Genomic DNA, 16194 nt, shown 5'->3' on the forward strand with positions numbered 1-16194 from the left:
TTCATTGAAGGGTTTGCCTTTTGTGGGATGCACTCGAGATGGATGAATATAGCACAAAGGAGTTGTTGCCCCCAACCTTCAGACAGTTCTTGCGACGCGTTTCGGGCCTTGCGCCCTTCTTCTCTGGCAACTGTCACAAAACAAACAAGCATCACTGCCAGGTGATTCCCTTAAATGATTTATTAACATGGTCACGCCCTTGTGGGCCGGCTAATGAACGCCGTCTCAAAGCATCCTGGGCCTGGTAGTTTCAAAGTCAATTTCAAACCCATGTGGGTTGCTTGCTGCAATTGTAAAAATTTGAAAGTTTCTTACTGCATGGTACACGGAGACAAGCAAACTCCTTGATAGTGCGCATCCACTACTCACGCACTTGGCTGCCCCAATAAACAGCCGCGGACCCGCTGTGTGTAGCGCGGTGGTGCTTCCCTCGACCTGGCGGGCCGGAAAATATTCATTGAAGGGTTTGCCTTTTGTGGGATGCACTCGAGATGGATGAATATAGCACAAAGGAGTTGTTGCCCCCAACCTTCAGACAGTTCTTGCGACGCGTTTCGGGCCTTGCGCCCTTCTTCTCTGGCAACTGTCACAAAACAAACAAGCATCACTGCCAGGTGATTCCCTTAAATGATTTATTAACATGGTCACGCCCTTGTGGGCCGGCTAATGAACGCCGTCTCAAAGCATCCTGGGCCTGGTAGTTTCAAAGTCAATTTCAAACCCATGTGGGTTGCTTGCTGCAATTGTAAAAATTTGAAAGTTTCTTACTGCATGGTACACGGAGACAAGCAAACTCCTTGATAGTGCGCATCCACTACTCACGCACTTGGCTGCCCCAATAAACAGCCGCGGACCCGCTGTGTGTAGCGCGGTGGTGCTTCCCTCGACCTGGCGGGCCGGAAAATATTCATTGAAGGGTTTGCCTTTTGTGGGATGCACTCGAGATGGATGAATATAGCACAAAGGAGTTGTTGCCCCCAACCTTCAGACAGTTCTTGCGACGCGTTTCGGGCCTTGCGCCCTTCTTCTCTGGCAACTGTCACAAAACAAACAAGCATCACTGCCAGGTGATTCCCTTAAATGATTTATTAACATGGTCACGCCCTTGTGGGCCGGCTAATGAACGCCGTCTCAAAGCATCCTGGGCCTGGTAGTTTCAAAGTCAATTTCAAACCCATGTGGGTTGCTTGCTGCAATTGTAAAAATTTGAAAGTTTCTTACTGCATGGTACACAGAGACAAGCAAACTCCTTGATAGTGCGCATCCACTACTCACGCACTTGGCTGCCCCAATAAACAGCCGTGGACCCGCTGTGTGTAGCGCGGTGGTGCTTCCCTCGACCTGGCGGGCCGGAAAATATTCATTGAAGGGTTTGCCTTTTGTGGGATGCACTCGAGATGGATGAATATAGCACAAAGGAGTTGTTGCCCCCAACCTTCAGACAGTTCTTGCGACGCGTTTCGGGCCTTGCGCCCTTCTTCTCTGGCAACTGTCACAAAACAAACAAGCATCACTGCCAGGTGATTCCCTTAAATGATTTATTAACATGGTCACGCCCTTGTGGGCCGGCTAATGAACGCCGTCTCAAAGCATCCTGGGCCTGGTAGTTTCAAAGTCAATTTCAAACCCAAGTGGGTTGCTTGCTGCAATTGTAAAAATTTGAAAGTTTCTTACTGCATGGTACACGGAGACAAGCAAACTCCTTGATAGTGCACATCCACTACTCACGCACTTGGCTGCCCCAATAAACAGCCGCGGACCCGCTGTGTGTAGCGCGGTGGTGCTTCCCTCGACCTGGCGGGCCGGAAAATATTCATTGAAGGGTTTGCCTTTTGTGGGATGCACTCGAGATGGATGAATATAGCACAAAGGAGTTGTTGCCCCCAACCTTCAGACAGTTCTTGCGACGCGTTTCGGGCCTATATATATATATATATGTTTCCAAAAGCGGCCCGCTTTCAGGTTCCTGGGCGCTCGTTAGGCGGTGCGTTCAAGGTACGACAGAGCCAAGTCGTTACGTATTCCTCCTTTGTCCCCACCGGGATTCCTCGCGCACTCACGAGACCAGAGGCAGGTGTGCAGTGAATCAGTTATATTTTTATTTCATATTCAGCAAGCCAGTACTCAGAAAAACTCTACGCGTTTCGGTTTCCCCTGAAACCTTGCTCACGAGTTCTAACAGTTTTCAAACAGCATTTTTTTCTCTTTATAAAAAACCCAAAAAACACACCCATGTGATACATTGTGTCACTTCCTGTGCTACACAGCTAAGCATTGTGGTACATATAGTTCGTTTTAATTCTCCATTAAAGAGGTCACATTGTAATCTCGTGTTGCCAATCTGAATTCATCTGATAGATTCATCCATGACGATATTTCCATTACAATCATTGATACAATTGCAAGAGGAAAACGACATTATCCTACCAGTATTGTCCAGGCTATGCCTGATTATTGCCAGATGACGCCCTCCAGTGGGCACACATTTCTGTCTATTTTGATATTACATCTTAGCCTGCTATGGTACGTTGAAACCCTCTAGTGGGTCTACCAATCATAAAGGGAGGTATATGTCGATTGTAACCAATATATGAACACACTTCCTCATAATCACCCCATATAGCGTTCAAGCCCTCTAGTGGGCCTTCACCTCATCTGGGAAAAAAAATTTGACAAAATTTGCTATTTCGTTTTTCTCGTGACTATCTTACCATCGTATCTTACAGGAAGGTTTAGTGCAAAGAAATTTCATTTAAAACGGTGTTTTTTAAGACATGAAGGGGTGTGAAACGTGAATATAGTGACAACTGTGCTAAAGGTAGACAAATTATAGCAGCTCTGCTGGGCATTTTGTATTAGTCTCATCATGGAGCATATTACAAACAGTTCATAAATGATAATGGAGTTCCTCATCCTGGTTTAAGCCATCCGGCATAAGTGTTCGAAAATTTAGAATGTGGCGTGATTCCTTCTGTCTTAGGATCCTTTCACGATCCCCACCTCTTGGGTGTATTCCTACTGTCTCCAACGCATAAAATTTTAATTTTTTCCAGTCTCCACCATGCTTCTTCTCCATATGCTTGGCTACAGCATTGCTTCTATCTGAGTTGATGGTAGCTCGCACATGCTCTAAAATGCGTTTTTTCAATTCGCATTTTGTGCTGCCGATGTATTTTAAAGCACAGGGACATTCCATTACATATATTGCGAATTGACTTTTACAGTTGATTAGTTGGTCAATCCTCCACATCCGTTTGTTTGCCATCATCACCTCCTTCTTATTTTGTGCAATTAAAGGAACAATTGGATTTGGCAACAAACACAAGTAGCCTATCGTCGCTCGCCTCGACTGAGCCCAGTGATGGAGAAGGAGAGCAGGGAGGCACGAGACCACAATGCTCTTTTTTAGGAGAAATGAGGTTGGCCCTCCAACAAAAGAATTGGGAGAAAACCATGGGGTCCCCAGCAAGAAGCAATCGGGGAAGAGGCAGATGGCGAGGCAATATCCAAAGAAACCAACAAGACGAGGCAAGCGGAACATCAAATCCAAGTTCCAGTACAAACCGGGTGGGGACAAGGAGTATGAGGCAGAAATGGAACTAATCGAAAATACGGATAACGAGACCCAAGATTTGGAAGTAATCAATCTATCCAAAAAAGTCCTTACTGAAACAGAATTGCAACTCTTAAAACGGGGTCTGAACTTCTGCCCTACCAACACCATGGATCTGGCGGAAACAAGAATAGACCTTTATAAATACATCCGTTAAATCAAACTAGCCAAACTTTTCACGGAAAATTAAAAAATGGCTCAATATGGCAAAAAAAGTGCAACCCCTGACATGGAACTAACAGCAAAAGATGCTGAACATTTTGTCACACTGATGGAGTTGGAACACAGCCCTGAACAAGAAAAGCAAGACTTGCGAGCATACTGTACCCAATTGGGGGCGGGGTGCAGCTCAAAGAAACCCCAATCCAAATTTTACCCGCAATTGACACCAGGCAACAAAATCGATGTATTCCACGAGTGTGTAATAAAAGATCTTTACAAACTAGATTATTCTAAGAAAAAGGACAATCTAACCTTTGAGGAGCGCAAATCGCTGATGAAATTGAAAAAGGATGAGACTATTGAAATAAAGATGGCTGATAAGGGAGGTAACATCATTATCCTGGAAAAAGAGGCATATATGCGGGAAGCATATTCACAGCTGAGAAACCCTGAATATTATGAGAAACTAAAATCTAATCCTACAAAAAAATGGAAAGAGGAATTGGACGCAAGATTGGATCTATGGAAGCAACAAAATTAGCTGATGCTAATACTGTATTTAGACACTTATATGCCCATGTCTTCTTCCATACATTTTTAGCTATACATATATTACAAATATTTTTTTTTCATAAAGACACATATGTCATCAGCAGAAGATTGCGGTCGCGTGAGTTATAGTTGCCTGCACTAACTATAACGGGGGAATTTCACTGGTTTTTTATCAGTAAAATTTCCGCTAACTATAACATGTGTGAAACCTATGGTTTTTTCAGTGAATTTGCAAGGTTTTTTAAATGCTAATTCCTAACTATAACGTGTGTGAAACCTATGGTTTTTTCAGTCTTGAAATGTCCGTCTTGTGGATATTGATAGAAAGACTGGCTTGTATAGCCAGTTCTCAATCTTGGTCCACTCCTTTATCTCCTTTTTTGGGGATGGATGTGGTGTTTTTGGTTGGTGTCAGTCGTAAATAGACTGCTGCCCTCCAGGAATAAATGGTACTAAGACAGTGGCTTAGGCGCTGAGGCCCTGAGTCACAAACATAAATAGACTTTTCAGTAAGTTTACACTTGAGTAAGTTTACTTCTTTTCAGTATTCATAAACTCTGGGCCCGATTCACAGAACTAACTTAAGACAAAATCCTAAACTTACTACCATTTTCGTATTCACAGAAGGCACTTACTCATTTTGGTATTCACAGAAGGCACTTACTCATTTCGGTATTCACAGAAGTTAGGAGTCCTAACTTTAGGATTCCTTAATGCCTTCTGTGAATACCGAAAGTCTTAAAATTAGGATTTTTCTCAGTTTAGGAGTCCTAATGTTAGGAATCCTAACTTTACTACTACTGAACTGAGAAAAATCCTAATTTTAAGGCTTTCGGTATTCACAGAAGGCATTTAGGAGTCCTAAAGTTAGGAGTACTTACTATACTACTACTAAACTAAGAAAAATCCTAATTTTAAGGCTTTCGGTATTCACAGAAGGCATTTAGGAGTCCTAAAGTTAGGAGTCCTAACTTTACTACTACTAAATTGAGAAAAATCCTAATTTTAAGAATTTCGGTATTCACAGAAGGCATTTAGGAGTCCTAAAGTTAGGAGTCCTGACTATACTAAGGCATTTAGGAGTCCTAAAGTTAGGAGTCCTAACTATACTACTACTAAACTGAGAAAAATCCTAATTTTAAGACTTTCGGTATTCACAGAAGGCATTTAGGAGTCCTAAAGTTAGTACTCCTAACTTCTGTGAATACCAAAATGAGTAAGTGCCTTCTGTGAATACCAAAATGAGTAAGTGCCTTCTGTGAATACCAAAATGGTAGGAAGTTTAGGATTTTGTCTTAAGTTAGTTCTGTGAATCGGGCCCTCTGAGTTTAAGTTACTACTACAAAAACCTGGGGCAAGTCCAGCACTATAGATGACCAACCATAGGTACATCAGCACCTGCCCATAGAAAATAATGGAGGTAGGGACTTAAAATAAAACCCCATAGCAAATAATGTTAAATTAAACTTGATTATTTGAAGTGGTTAAAAATTATAGATAAATATAATTTAATGGTAACAAATTATACAAATAGTACCTATGTATTCTTTAAATTTAACCGATTATTAACCTAATTCGAATTAGCGCCTTAACCACGGCGGAAATTCCACCGCGGTGCAGGGCATTCTAGTGAGTGGGCGGGGCCGCGTCGGTCAACGGACATGCGCAGCTCTACCGAGGTAGTGCTCGCAACAGCCGTGGCCGACGGGTGCACTTGAAGGGCTAAAAAGATAATGTAACAATATATTTTATTTAAAAAAATAATTACATTCATTTTAATTGATTGTATACATCACCTTTAACATATATTAGTGCTCATTAAAAAATATTGTTTTCTGTATGAAGTAGGGCCTGAATGTGGGTGATACCAATAGGCATTGTTGAGAGTTGCAGGTAGCACGGTGCACTTTCAACTTTGTTTGGGCAGAAGAACCACACTTGGTTCCCTGAATAGGCTGAACATCATGGTTGTGAGAATAGGCCCCCTTGGGACCCCGTCTTTGACAAGACGTGACGAGGATTTTGAGTTGAATGACTTTTGATCTGTTAGCCAAGAATGAGGAGAGTCAGCTATGGACGGTGTCATCTACACCCATGTTGAATGAGATGTCATGGAGTGGAGTATTGTGGTTTAGTGTGTTATGATAACACTGGGAGGCAGGTGTTGTATTTGTCAGCTCTTTGCTGTGCATCATAGTTGACATGCAGTGCTGCAGCTTCAGGCCTGGAGCAAAGATCGAAGCCTGAGTCATATCCCTTGAGAAGGTCCTGGCCAATCACAGGGCTTTGCAGTTTCAAGGACCTTTCTGAGGGAGGGGTGATAAGATGGAAGTTGAAGAAGTCATTGAGGGCAGGCTTAGCGGAAGGAGGATGGTACGGGCACGTTTCGTAGAGGAGGGTGAGGCATATGTCGAGAATGGAGCACAGGAGAATAGCATTGCCTGAGATACAGCTTTAAAGGATGGAGAACTTAGGTTAGATCAGTCAGAGTGAAATGCTGAAGGGGAATGCTAGAAGAGTCCCAAAGGAGAGCAGGGCTGAGAGGTCAGCCACCACCACAGACAGTAGACGCCAATATTTGTCATACTTTAGAAGTAACAGATCTTAATACTTGGCGGTCAAAACAAGGATGCGCACACACGAGGCAGGCCTAGCACACAGTTGTATTGCAATAACAAAACCATTATTTATGTTTACAAAATGTACTGTTCAAGAAAGCAGCTATATTCTTTTAGCTTAAGAGCTGCTCAGAGGCTTTCCCACATTTCAAGGGCTGCCACACAGTACCATCCCAGGTACTCACAAAACATAACCCAGTGCATATTTTTGCCTTTGCAATACAGTTCTGCTACATGTAGAGTAATACAGTACCTGTTGTTGTATAATTTGGATATCCTGGGAAGAATCCTGTAACGTTATTGTAGGCTGTTTGTGATGAGTATTCTGTTGACAAGAAAAGACATGAACATTTATTGACGATGAGATACTGCCTGACGGGGACAGATACTGGACATTAGGGCAAATTATTGTAGACTCCATCTTAGGCGATGATACTGTCCACAGCTGAAGAGTACAAAGTGAGAGGTAGATTATGTGAAAAATCAGCAATTCATAGACGGGTATTCCTCTTAATGAGGGTGTGCGAGCCGTGTAATAAATATGACTGTAAATCAGGCAGCTAGTCACAACCAAAAATCCTGTATTTGATTGGCCCTTAGCTTATTTATATCTACCATGTGGATAAATAATTAGTATCTGATTACTAGCATCATTACAGAAATAAATCAAACATCACTATGCCTTTCTCCTATAATAGCTGTTAATGAGCAGTAAGTGTTCTAATAAAGAGCTATAAGGCAATTACAACATTCTGCCACTAGAGGGCAGAATGTTCTAACAAATAAAACTAAGGCCTCATGAGCCGAGGGAATTTTTGCTATGTAAGGCCTTTGTTCACAGCAACAGCTGTGACTGGCAGCTTTGGAATGTTGGAGCACCAGGCTTCTAGCGGCCAGGAGCAGGGCCAAACTGGCCGTTGCGGGCGCTGGGCGTTTCCCTGGTGGGCCGCCGGGTTGGGGGGCCGGTTTTGGGCCCAAGGGGTTCTGTTTTTGTTACCGGGGGTCAGCAGTAACAAAATCGTCCGAAACCGGCCCTAGAAAACAGCTCGGCCGCACCAACACCCCTACCCGCAAGGGGGCCGTCCAAGCAGTTTGCCAGGGCCAGTTTCTGTTCCCAGTCCGGCCCTGGCCAGGAGCACTCCATTGTCTTCGATGGAGCTCCCAACATTTCAATGTTCAAATAAAGAGCTAGAATGCTCACCTAGCTCACAGAATATGCCTGCACTGGGAGACATGATGCTGGAGAAGACAGCTTTAGAATACAAAAGTAAAAAAAAAAATCTTTTCTGATACAGCTTATCGAAGCAAATCAATCCCTGTATATATTTATTTCTATTTTTTTTTATTAGATGTTTAAATTCTTACAAGTTTGAAATTGTGTAGTCCGTGACAGTTGACAGTGTTCACAGTGTATTGAAACAGCTGCCTTGTTGTTCTCGCTGCTTTATGTTACTTATGTTAAGATATGTTTTAAATAGCTTTGAAATCAGTCCTTTGTAAGGTATGCACAACAGTATTTTTATGTTTAATAAATAGTTGTATATGTGTTATATAATGTCCTTATATTTCAATCCAAGTAAAAAATTATTGTGATGCATGCCACTGTACATTGTCAGTGAGATGAAACTAATGACAAGTAAAAAGAAACAAAATAGATGTTCAAACATCAACTTCTTTAGAGGGTCTTTCTATACATTGACACAGACATCAATTAATTTTAAATATGAGATCTGTCTGTAAATACCTTTGTGTGCCTCTAAATATCTACACACATACATTTAAGTGGAAGATTTAAAAAAAAAAATCAATGTCTATCAAAATGCTACTATTTTAAAATTATTGATGTATTAGGTGACAGAGCAGATAGGTACCCTGAGTAAACCGATGTTAGAAGGAGATGCTGGACTTACGGATCTCTTACCTAACTATTTTTAGCCTCTTAATAAATATATTATGCCTTAAATGCCTAAATCTCCTCTCACGTTTTTTAATCAGATGATTTCATATTGGCTAGGCTATTCGCAAAGCCAAGTGTAAAGTTACTCACACGTGTAGACTTACACCTCTCCACCCACTAGAAAAGGGGGTGATGCCAAATGTATGAGTGCAAGTTATTGCTAAGAAACAGTAGTAAGCCGAACACTACATAATAAAAAAAAAAATGGAGTTAGGAACTTAAAATAAAACCCCATAAGAAATAATGTTAAAGTAAATTAATGAATTTCAACTAGTTAAAAATATAAATATTTATATTTTTATATTTCAAATAATGTATAAAAATAGTACAGATTTTAAATTTTATTATAGCATATATTAATGTTTTTACATTTAAAAATAAATGTAACAATAAATGTTATTAAAATATAATTAAAGTACTTTTAATTATGTACAGAAAACGTAATAATTGTTAATGCATGATAAAAAATATTCCTTTTACTTAAGGTTGGAATACGTTTTAAATTAAGTTTTTGAATTTTTTTATTTATTGTATATACATTAATTAAAGATTTAATTGAAATTTAAGTTAATAGTCTATAACTCAGGCAATATCTGCAGATCCCCAGCAGAGATAAGTCGCCCTTTAGGTGGGCAGAGAAGTGCAATGCCCTTTTTGGATTGTCTGCAAACTTCTGCCTGCAGCAGCTGCACCATCGACTGGGAGTGCCAACTGCTGTCCGCACCATCAGCATTGGCAGAGGGGTGGCAAACCAAGATTTGGTGCATCAGGGGATACATTTTAACAGTCTCTTGGTGCCTGTGACATGGATAAACAACACCACAGCTCCGTAAGGCAGTGGCTGTACACATGTTGCACCCCCTTTTGGCAAAGAACTGCCCCATATGTCTACATCACCTAGGGGTTATGGTGGAGGAGCTGAGAGCCCAGAGGGCCACTGGGTCATGCTGCCCACAGCAGCACACCACTGACCTTGGTGTTGGAGCCAGTGCCTAGCTCTTTGACAATAGGCTTCAACTTGCTGTACGTGGCCAGAGCCATGTAGGGAGAAGGCAGACATTGCAGACCTGGCATCTACTACTTTTATTTGGTACCTGTGAAGGAGGGCTGCCCTCAACTGGTAAATTGAGTATCTCTAGGGACCTCTCCATGATATGCTACCTGCAGGGTAAAGAGTTCTCCCTAATATTCCATAGAGAGTTATCTTTCCAGGCTGGCCAGCACCAGGTCATGGAGGGCATAGAGGAATCATAATCTCTTCTCTACAGCAAATACATAAACTAAGACAAGTAGGAGCAGAACTCAACACTCATCAAGGACTTCCTGAGGAAGAAGGATGGCCCCGGAGGTCTAAGGGCCCAATTCACAAAGGTAAACTTAGACCTGAAGTTTAACTTCAGACCTAAAGTCTAAACTTAGACTTCATGGTCATTACTTAAACTTTAGACCAGAAGTCTAGTTTTTGACCTCAAGTCTGACTGTAGGTCTAAACTTAGGGCCCGATTCACAAAGGTAAAGTTAGACTTATAGTCTAACTTTACTACATTTCGGTATCCATAAAGGTAAGTTACTACTAGGAAAATTACTAGAGGGCACCCTAGGTACCCTCTCTGCTACCAACTGTAGGCCACGGAGATGAGGGAGCTCTGCTATGGGCCCCCAAATTCACTTTCTGACATCCTTTCCATGTCGGAAAGGCTAGCACGAAAGACCAACATCTTAATTCCGATGCCGCCCATAGGGGATTACGGTGCAGGTCCTAACGGCCGGAATACTCCGAGAGCAGGTCTTAACTGCATTGGAATGACCGGCTAGTTTACGCTCTGACCGTAGACATTGTAATTCGGCAGTTGGACTGCAAACTGACCGTGTCGGTCGGAAAGCTTCTGACCACGGTCGGAACGCTTCTGACTATCAGTCAGAGGCTTTCCTAATGACATCGTAATCGGCCCCAAAGTCTGACTAGAAATTTCTTGAATTCCTTACAATTGAAAGGCGAACCTTTATGGGATTGAAGAATGGCAGGAATATCCCACACTGCAAAGATGTTATACAGCCACTCAATGACCTTCTCTTGGGTAGTGGACAACAGCTCTTCCATGAGAGGAAAACAGGAATACTCATCAATGATGACCATTACGTGATGTCCATTTCCTAGAGGCCAAAGAAATCAATGGCAACTCTTTTCTATGTATGTAGGAAGATCAGACATTATCAGTGGATGCTGCGTCACTTTTGAGAAGAGATAATTCAAAAGACAGCACTCCTGTAATTCTTTCTCAACTAGTTCATCCAGACGAGGGAACCACACGGTCTCTCAACGCTCTTTTGGTGGATACAATGCCACGATGTCCCTCATGGGCTAGGGCAATTACATGACGCCTTAGACTCTCCGGTATGACAATTCTTGAGCCCCTCAGTCCTACACCTTCCTTGATCACGGACAGTTCCTTCTGGACATTTAAACAATTTTGAAACTCAACATCATCAACAAAAAGTTGAACACTCTTCTTTCGTGATTGAGTTGAAATGATGTCCTTGAGAATGATCATTTTCTCATCTGCGTTTGTAGCAGCAATGATCAGTTCAATGGATAGGGCTGCTGGTTTGCTGAACCCTATAATGAAGTTGATGTACTCATCAGCAGTTTTACATGTCGAACTGTGCCAATTCAGTGGTACTCGTAAAAAGAAGTCAGCAGGGTTTTGGTCTTTACCCAGCTTGTGGACACTTTCATAATAATTTTCCTGCAATCTGAAGCAGTCCCACCTCTAAATGCATTTGGATGACCATTGTATTTGGCAAGACGTGCCCCCAGCCCCACCGGGCTTGCATCCACTGTGATCCTAATCTGTAATGTGGAGTCAAAATAGGCCATCTCTGCTTCATTTTTATGTGCATGCTTGATACTTTTGAAGCTTGGATCACATTCAGTAGACCATTGGAATAAGATGTTTTTCTTGGTTAAGTCTCTCAGTGATGCATTCACAGTAGAAAAGTCACGAATGTACCTTGAGCAATAACTGGTCATGCCTAAGAAGGATCGCAGCATAGTGACATCTTGTGGGGAACATGTAGCTGACAATGCTTGCACTTTATCGGGATCAGGAGTCATTCCCCCATCAGAGAACATATGCTCAAAGATTTTGAGTTGGGTCATGTTGAACTCACACTTTGCTGCATTCAGGTGGATGCAGGTGAGGCCTGCATCCACATTTAACTGGCATACCTGTAGGAGAGCCTTATCATGCTCCTTTTGCGTTGTACTAAATACCAGAATGCCATCTCTTGAAAGCATGCATGACAGGTTAAATAGTTCAACGTGTAACATCCTGGAATATTTCAGCAGCTGACAACACTTCAAAACTCAATCTTTTGTATCTAAACAAACCAACATGAGTGGAAAAAGTAGTGATGTGCCTGCAACTTTTTTTGAATTTGGTTTGATGGTATACCTTGCTTAGATCAAGATGGGAGAAGACTTTGGCACCATTCAATTGCATGATCATGTCCGCCAAGTGGGGTCCAGGATGCATCTCTCTTTCAATTCCTTTGCTGGCTTGGCACCTATCAATACAGATACGTATAGCACCTCTACTGTCCATTTTCGACACCACTACTAAGAGCAACAGCCATGGCATAGGACCCTTGGGATTGCTCAATAATGTCATGTTTCAACAGTGCCTCTAGTTCTTTTTCAACAGCTTCTTGCAAGTAAAAAGTGACTCTGCAGTGCCGGTGAGCAATAGGTCAAATGTCCTCATTAATGTGTAATCGCATTGTCTTGAACCTGCCTAGGCCTTGAAAGAATGACGGAAACTGACTCACAACTTTGGATTGAGTGTGAAGGTTGTAATTGAAAGATATCAGTTTCATGTCATTAGTGGTGGCAAAACTGAGCAGGCACACACTCGATGAACCTCCTTGAGGTATATGAATTGATGCTTGCACCAATACTGTTTTATGCTTCATTGTCACCATGAAAAACCCTTGTCTCTGTAACGGTTTGGATGCAGTCCACCTGTATACTTTCCCATCGGACATTTTGAGACGTGGCACAGGAGACAGGCTGTTGAACGTTTATACTGACATGATGTTAATCGACACACCACTATCTATGATAAAGGTTAGAGACAACTGTTGACCCTCTTGGGGTAGTATTCAAATGAGTTCTTCAGTCTTATGTGGTGGTTCACCTTTGCTCCTTTCCACACGCAACAAAAACTAAATGTGCTTGTCATTCCTTGGTCGATCGTGTACCCATCTTCCTCACTGGCGCACGATAATGATGTAAACGAGCCTGTGCAGGATGAACTTGATGACAATCGACTTTGTTGGGCTTCTTCTGGTTGTAACTGATGTTGCCTTTTTTCTTTGTGGGTGTGGTGAGGATGCTTCTGGAACCTTCTGGTGCCTATTTTCTCCTCTCGCCCAGACAAAGTGGGTTTCTCTTTTACATTACAAACCATTATGAAATGGTATTCTTTACCACAAACTTTGTCAGCTTTTCTGATGACTGGGCATTTGCCATCTTGTGGGAATGAAAACCCACATTGGAGACATAGTCTTTTCTTCGTGGTAGACATTGACTTGCCTGCATTCGCTTTGTGCTTATGTTTAGTTTTCATGATCAATGCTGATTCATTTTTTGCTGTTGCAGCGTCCATGTCAGTGGCTTGTCAACTGGCTCTTTCTTAGGCCATTGCCATCATTGCTATCTTTTCAAAGCTGAGAGTCTCTCTCAACACGTATCTTCCAAAAGAGTCTCACAGACAGCCATCAATGACTCATAGATGTATGGCATCTTCATCATTAAATTCGCTAAACTTGCAGTGTTTGAGAAACGCATCAAGTCTTACAACAAACTCATCCATCGTTTCACCAGCCTGCTGTCATGCTTGATTGAAAATGTATCTTTCATAGTCGACATTCGGCATCAGATTAAATTTGTCTTCCAAAGCTATCTTAATCTAACAGTATGATACTGCTTGTGATATTTTCTTCAGTACTCCGTTTACTCTGTCACCAGAAAGGTTTTTAAAATATTTAATGATTTTCTTATCATCTACTTCTTCTACAGCATCTATGAAATCATTGAACGTCTTGGCCCATGCAGTCCATCTGGCGCCAAGGTTCTATTTCTTCACTGTGTCAAATGACATCAGTAGTTTCAGAGAGCATCAGCACCGTATTTAATGTTTTTTCCAGGAGCCAATAAAAATGTCAGTATTCCGAAGGCGTTTTGGTGTATTGGATGTTAGCGGCTACTTCGCACCCATTGGCGGCTCAATTGGGCCTGGTTGGCACATCTGATTCAAGGTTGTGTAGCACTTTCCTTGCACATGCTGGTAAGTACGTTTGTACTTGTGTAACTGGTTATCACTGCCTTTAGCGTTTGTTTCGTACCTGGATGTGACTACCTTTAACATTTCGCTGTGTATTGATGATGCCTCTGTGTTATGATGCAGCACAGTGTTTCTTCCTTTGGCTGTACCAGTGGATTTCTGGCAGGCTTTTTGAATGGGCTTTGCTGCATGACCTTCAACCTCTTTGAGCGCCATATACGGGCTGAAGAGGGACTTCGATTCCACACACGCCACCTTCGACCAGCTTCTCATCGAATTGGGTGCTTGTGACACACACAAAACGTTTTCTGTAGAGTTGCAAACGTCCACAGAGAGCAGTCTCGTTTCTCTGGGGAACAGATCCTGGCCTCGTTGCCAGCTGTAGCATCCTCCCCAGCCGGGAAGCATTCATTTGAAATATGCCACGCACGGAGATCAGGATTGTATTTCTTTATTCATCTGCATGCAATCACACACCACTCTCAAACTACATCATAACCGTTATTAACCACACCTTAACACCTCTCAGCCAGCTACATAATCTTCCATTGAGTCTGGGTCCTAGCCACATACGCTCATGACACTACAACACCATTTACCATCCAATTCATAATGAGACCCTAAGTTGTTAAAATAGTTTAAAACTAAACATGTGAAACTACAGTACAATTGAATTGACATAATTTTACAGGTGGAAATGGCACATACAAGTGAAATGTTCCCTGAAACATACAAACCTTTCTGCAGTCATAAGTGTCATACAGGTAAGGGTATTGTGCATCCCCAGAGGAGTGTCAGTGGAAATGCAATGTAAATGAAGAAAATGTCAAACAATGAGAAAAGACTTTGCTGTGGCTTTACTGCATTTCTTTGTATTTGTAAACTGTAAGAGGTAAAGGAAGGTCGGCACATCAACATTTTAAAGGCATTTGGAAAAAGGAAAGTATTCTTTATGGTAAGTTATTTTTCATGAGAAAAAGCAAAAATAAAATGTATAATGGACTTTTTAATCAAACTTTAAATCATATGTTGATCCTAAGACTAATGGGTTCATAGAAATAGCAGTGCATCAGAACCTTTACAAACTTGATCATTTCACTGGCATTAGCTTTGGGATTTAGGGGACAAACCATAAAAGGTAAATTTACATCTGTAGATTTACTTGCATGTAAACATAATACTGCACCTATAAGTAACTTCAGTTATTTAAATTGCAGCGCAAGCAATGTAACCTGCATATTTTCCGTCAGTCGGTGGTATTCCATGGAATATTGCTGAGTTTTCTGTACATCTGCGGAATTCCACGGCATGAAACTCCGTGAGTTCAACCCCCGAAAGTTACTTTAGTAGTACACTTTTCTTATGATTTACCATGTTCAACTGTCGATTTATTTCTAGGGGCACTTTATGAATACAGTTTTTTCTCTTCTCTATTTTCGAGTGTATTGTTCCTACTAAGTGCAGACTTATATCTACACCCCTCAACAGTGTGGTTGGAGTCTGCTAGAACATGATTTACAAGTGTAAGGACACTACTAATTACTTTTCTGATGTAGGTGCAGGTTTCCGTTAACGGGTCAGGGATCCTACTATAGTAAAGTATGAAGAAAATGACTAAAGTTTTATAATCATAAAAAAGTATTACAAATATTTTGTTGTATATTAACATGAAGTATTTTCTTAGCTAGCCTAGAATGAAAACAAAATAAAATGTTACACCACAGTATCTAACATTTAATATTTAAAGAATGATTAAATAAATAAATTATAGTAATTGACACTCAATAAACTGTTAAAAAAACGTTTTCTAAATCCCACAATCGCTAGCCTTTTCATATTTAATTATTGCTCAGTAAACTTTAATAAAACATACAAACATACTTCATTAATTAATTTTTATAAATTTTCATTTGTATTAAAAGTGTACATGTTTTATTTCATTAGTTG

At 41.3% G+C, this 16194-nt stretch overlaps 1 protein-coding gene across 1 annotated transcript in view; it reads right to left on the minus strand.

Annotated features, from left to right (window-relative positions):
• Nucleotides 1-16194, minus strand: part of LOC146830289 (uncharacterized) — a 206924-nt gene that overhangs the window by 97039 nt on the left and 93691 nt on the right. The window contains exon 4 of the mRNA XM_085604478.1: nt 7199-7270. Coding sequence (XP_085460604.1) covers nt 7199-7270 — 72 coding nt within the window. The remainder of the gene's footprint in view (nt 1-7198; nt 7271-16194) is intronic.

This window comes from Triturus cristatus, chromosome 5_1 (genome assembly GCF_964204655.1).
Source record: "Triturus cristatus chromosome 5_1, aTriCri1.1, whole genome shotgun sequence".
Taxonomy (NCBI): domain Eukaryota; kingdom Metazoa; phylum Chordata; class Amphibia; order Caudata; family Salamandridae; genus Triturus; species Triturus cristatus.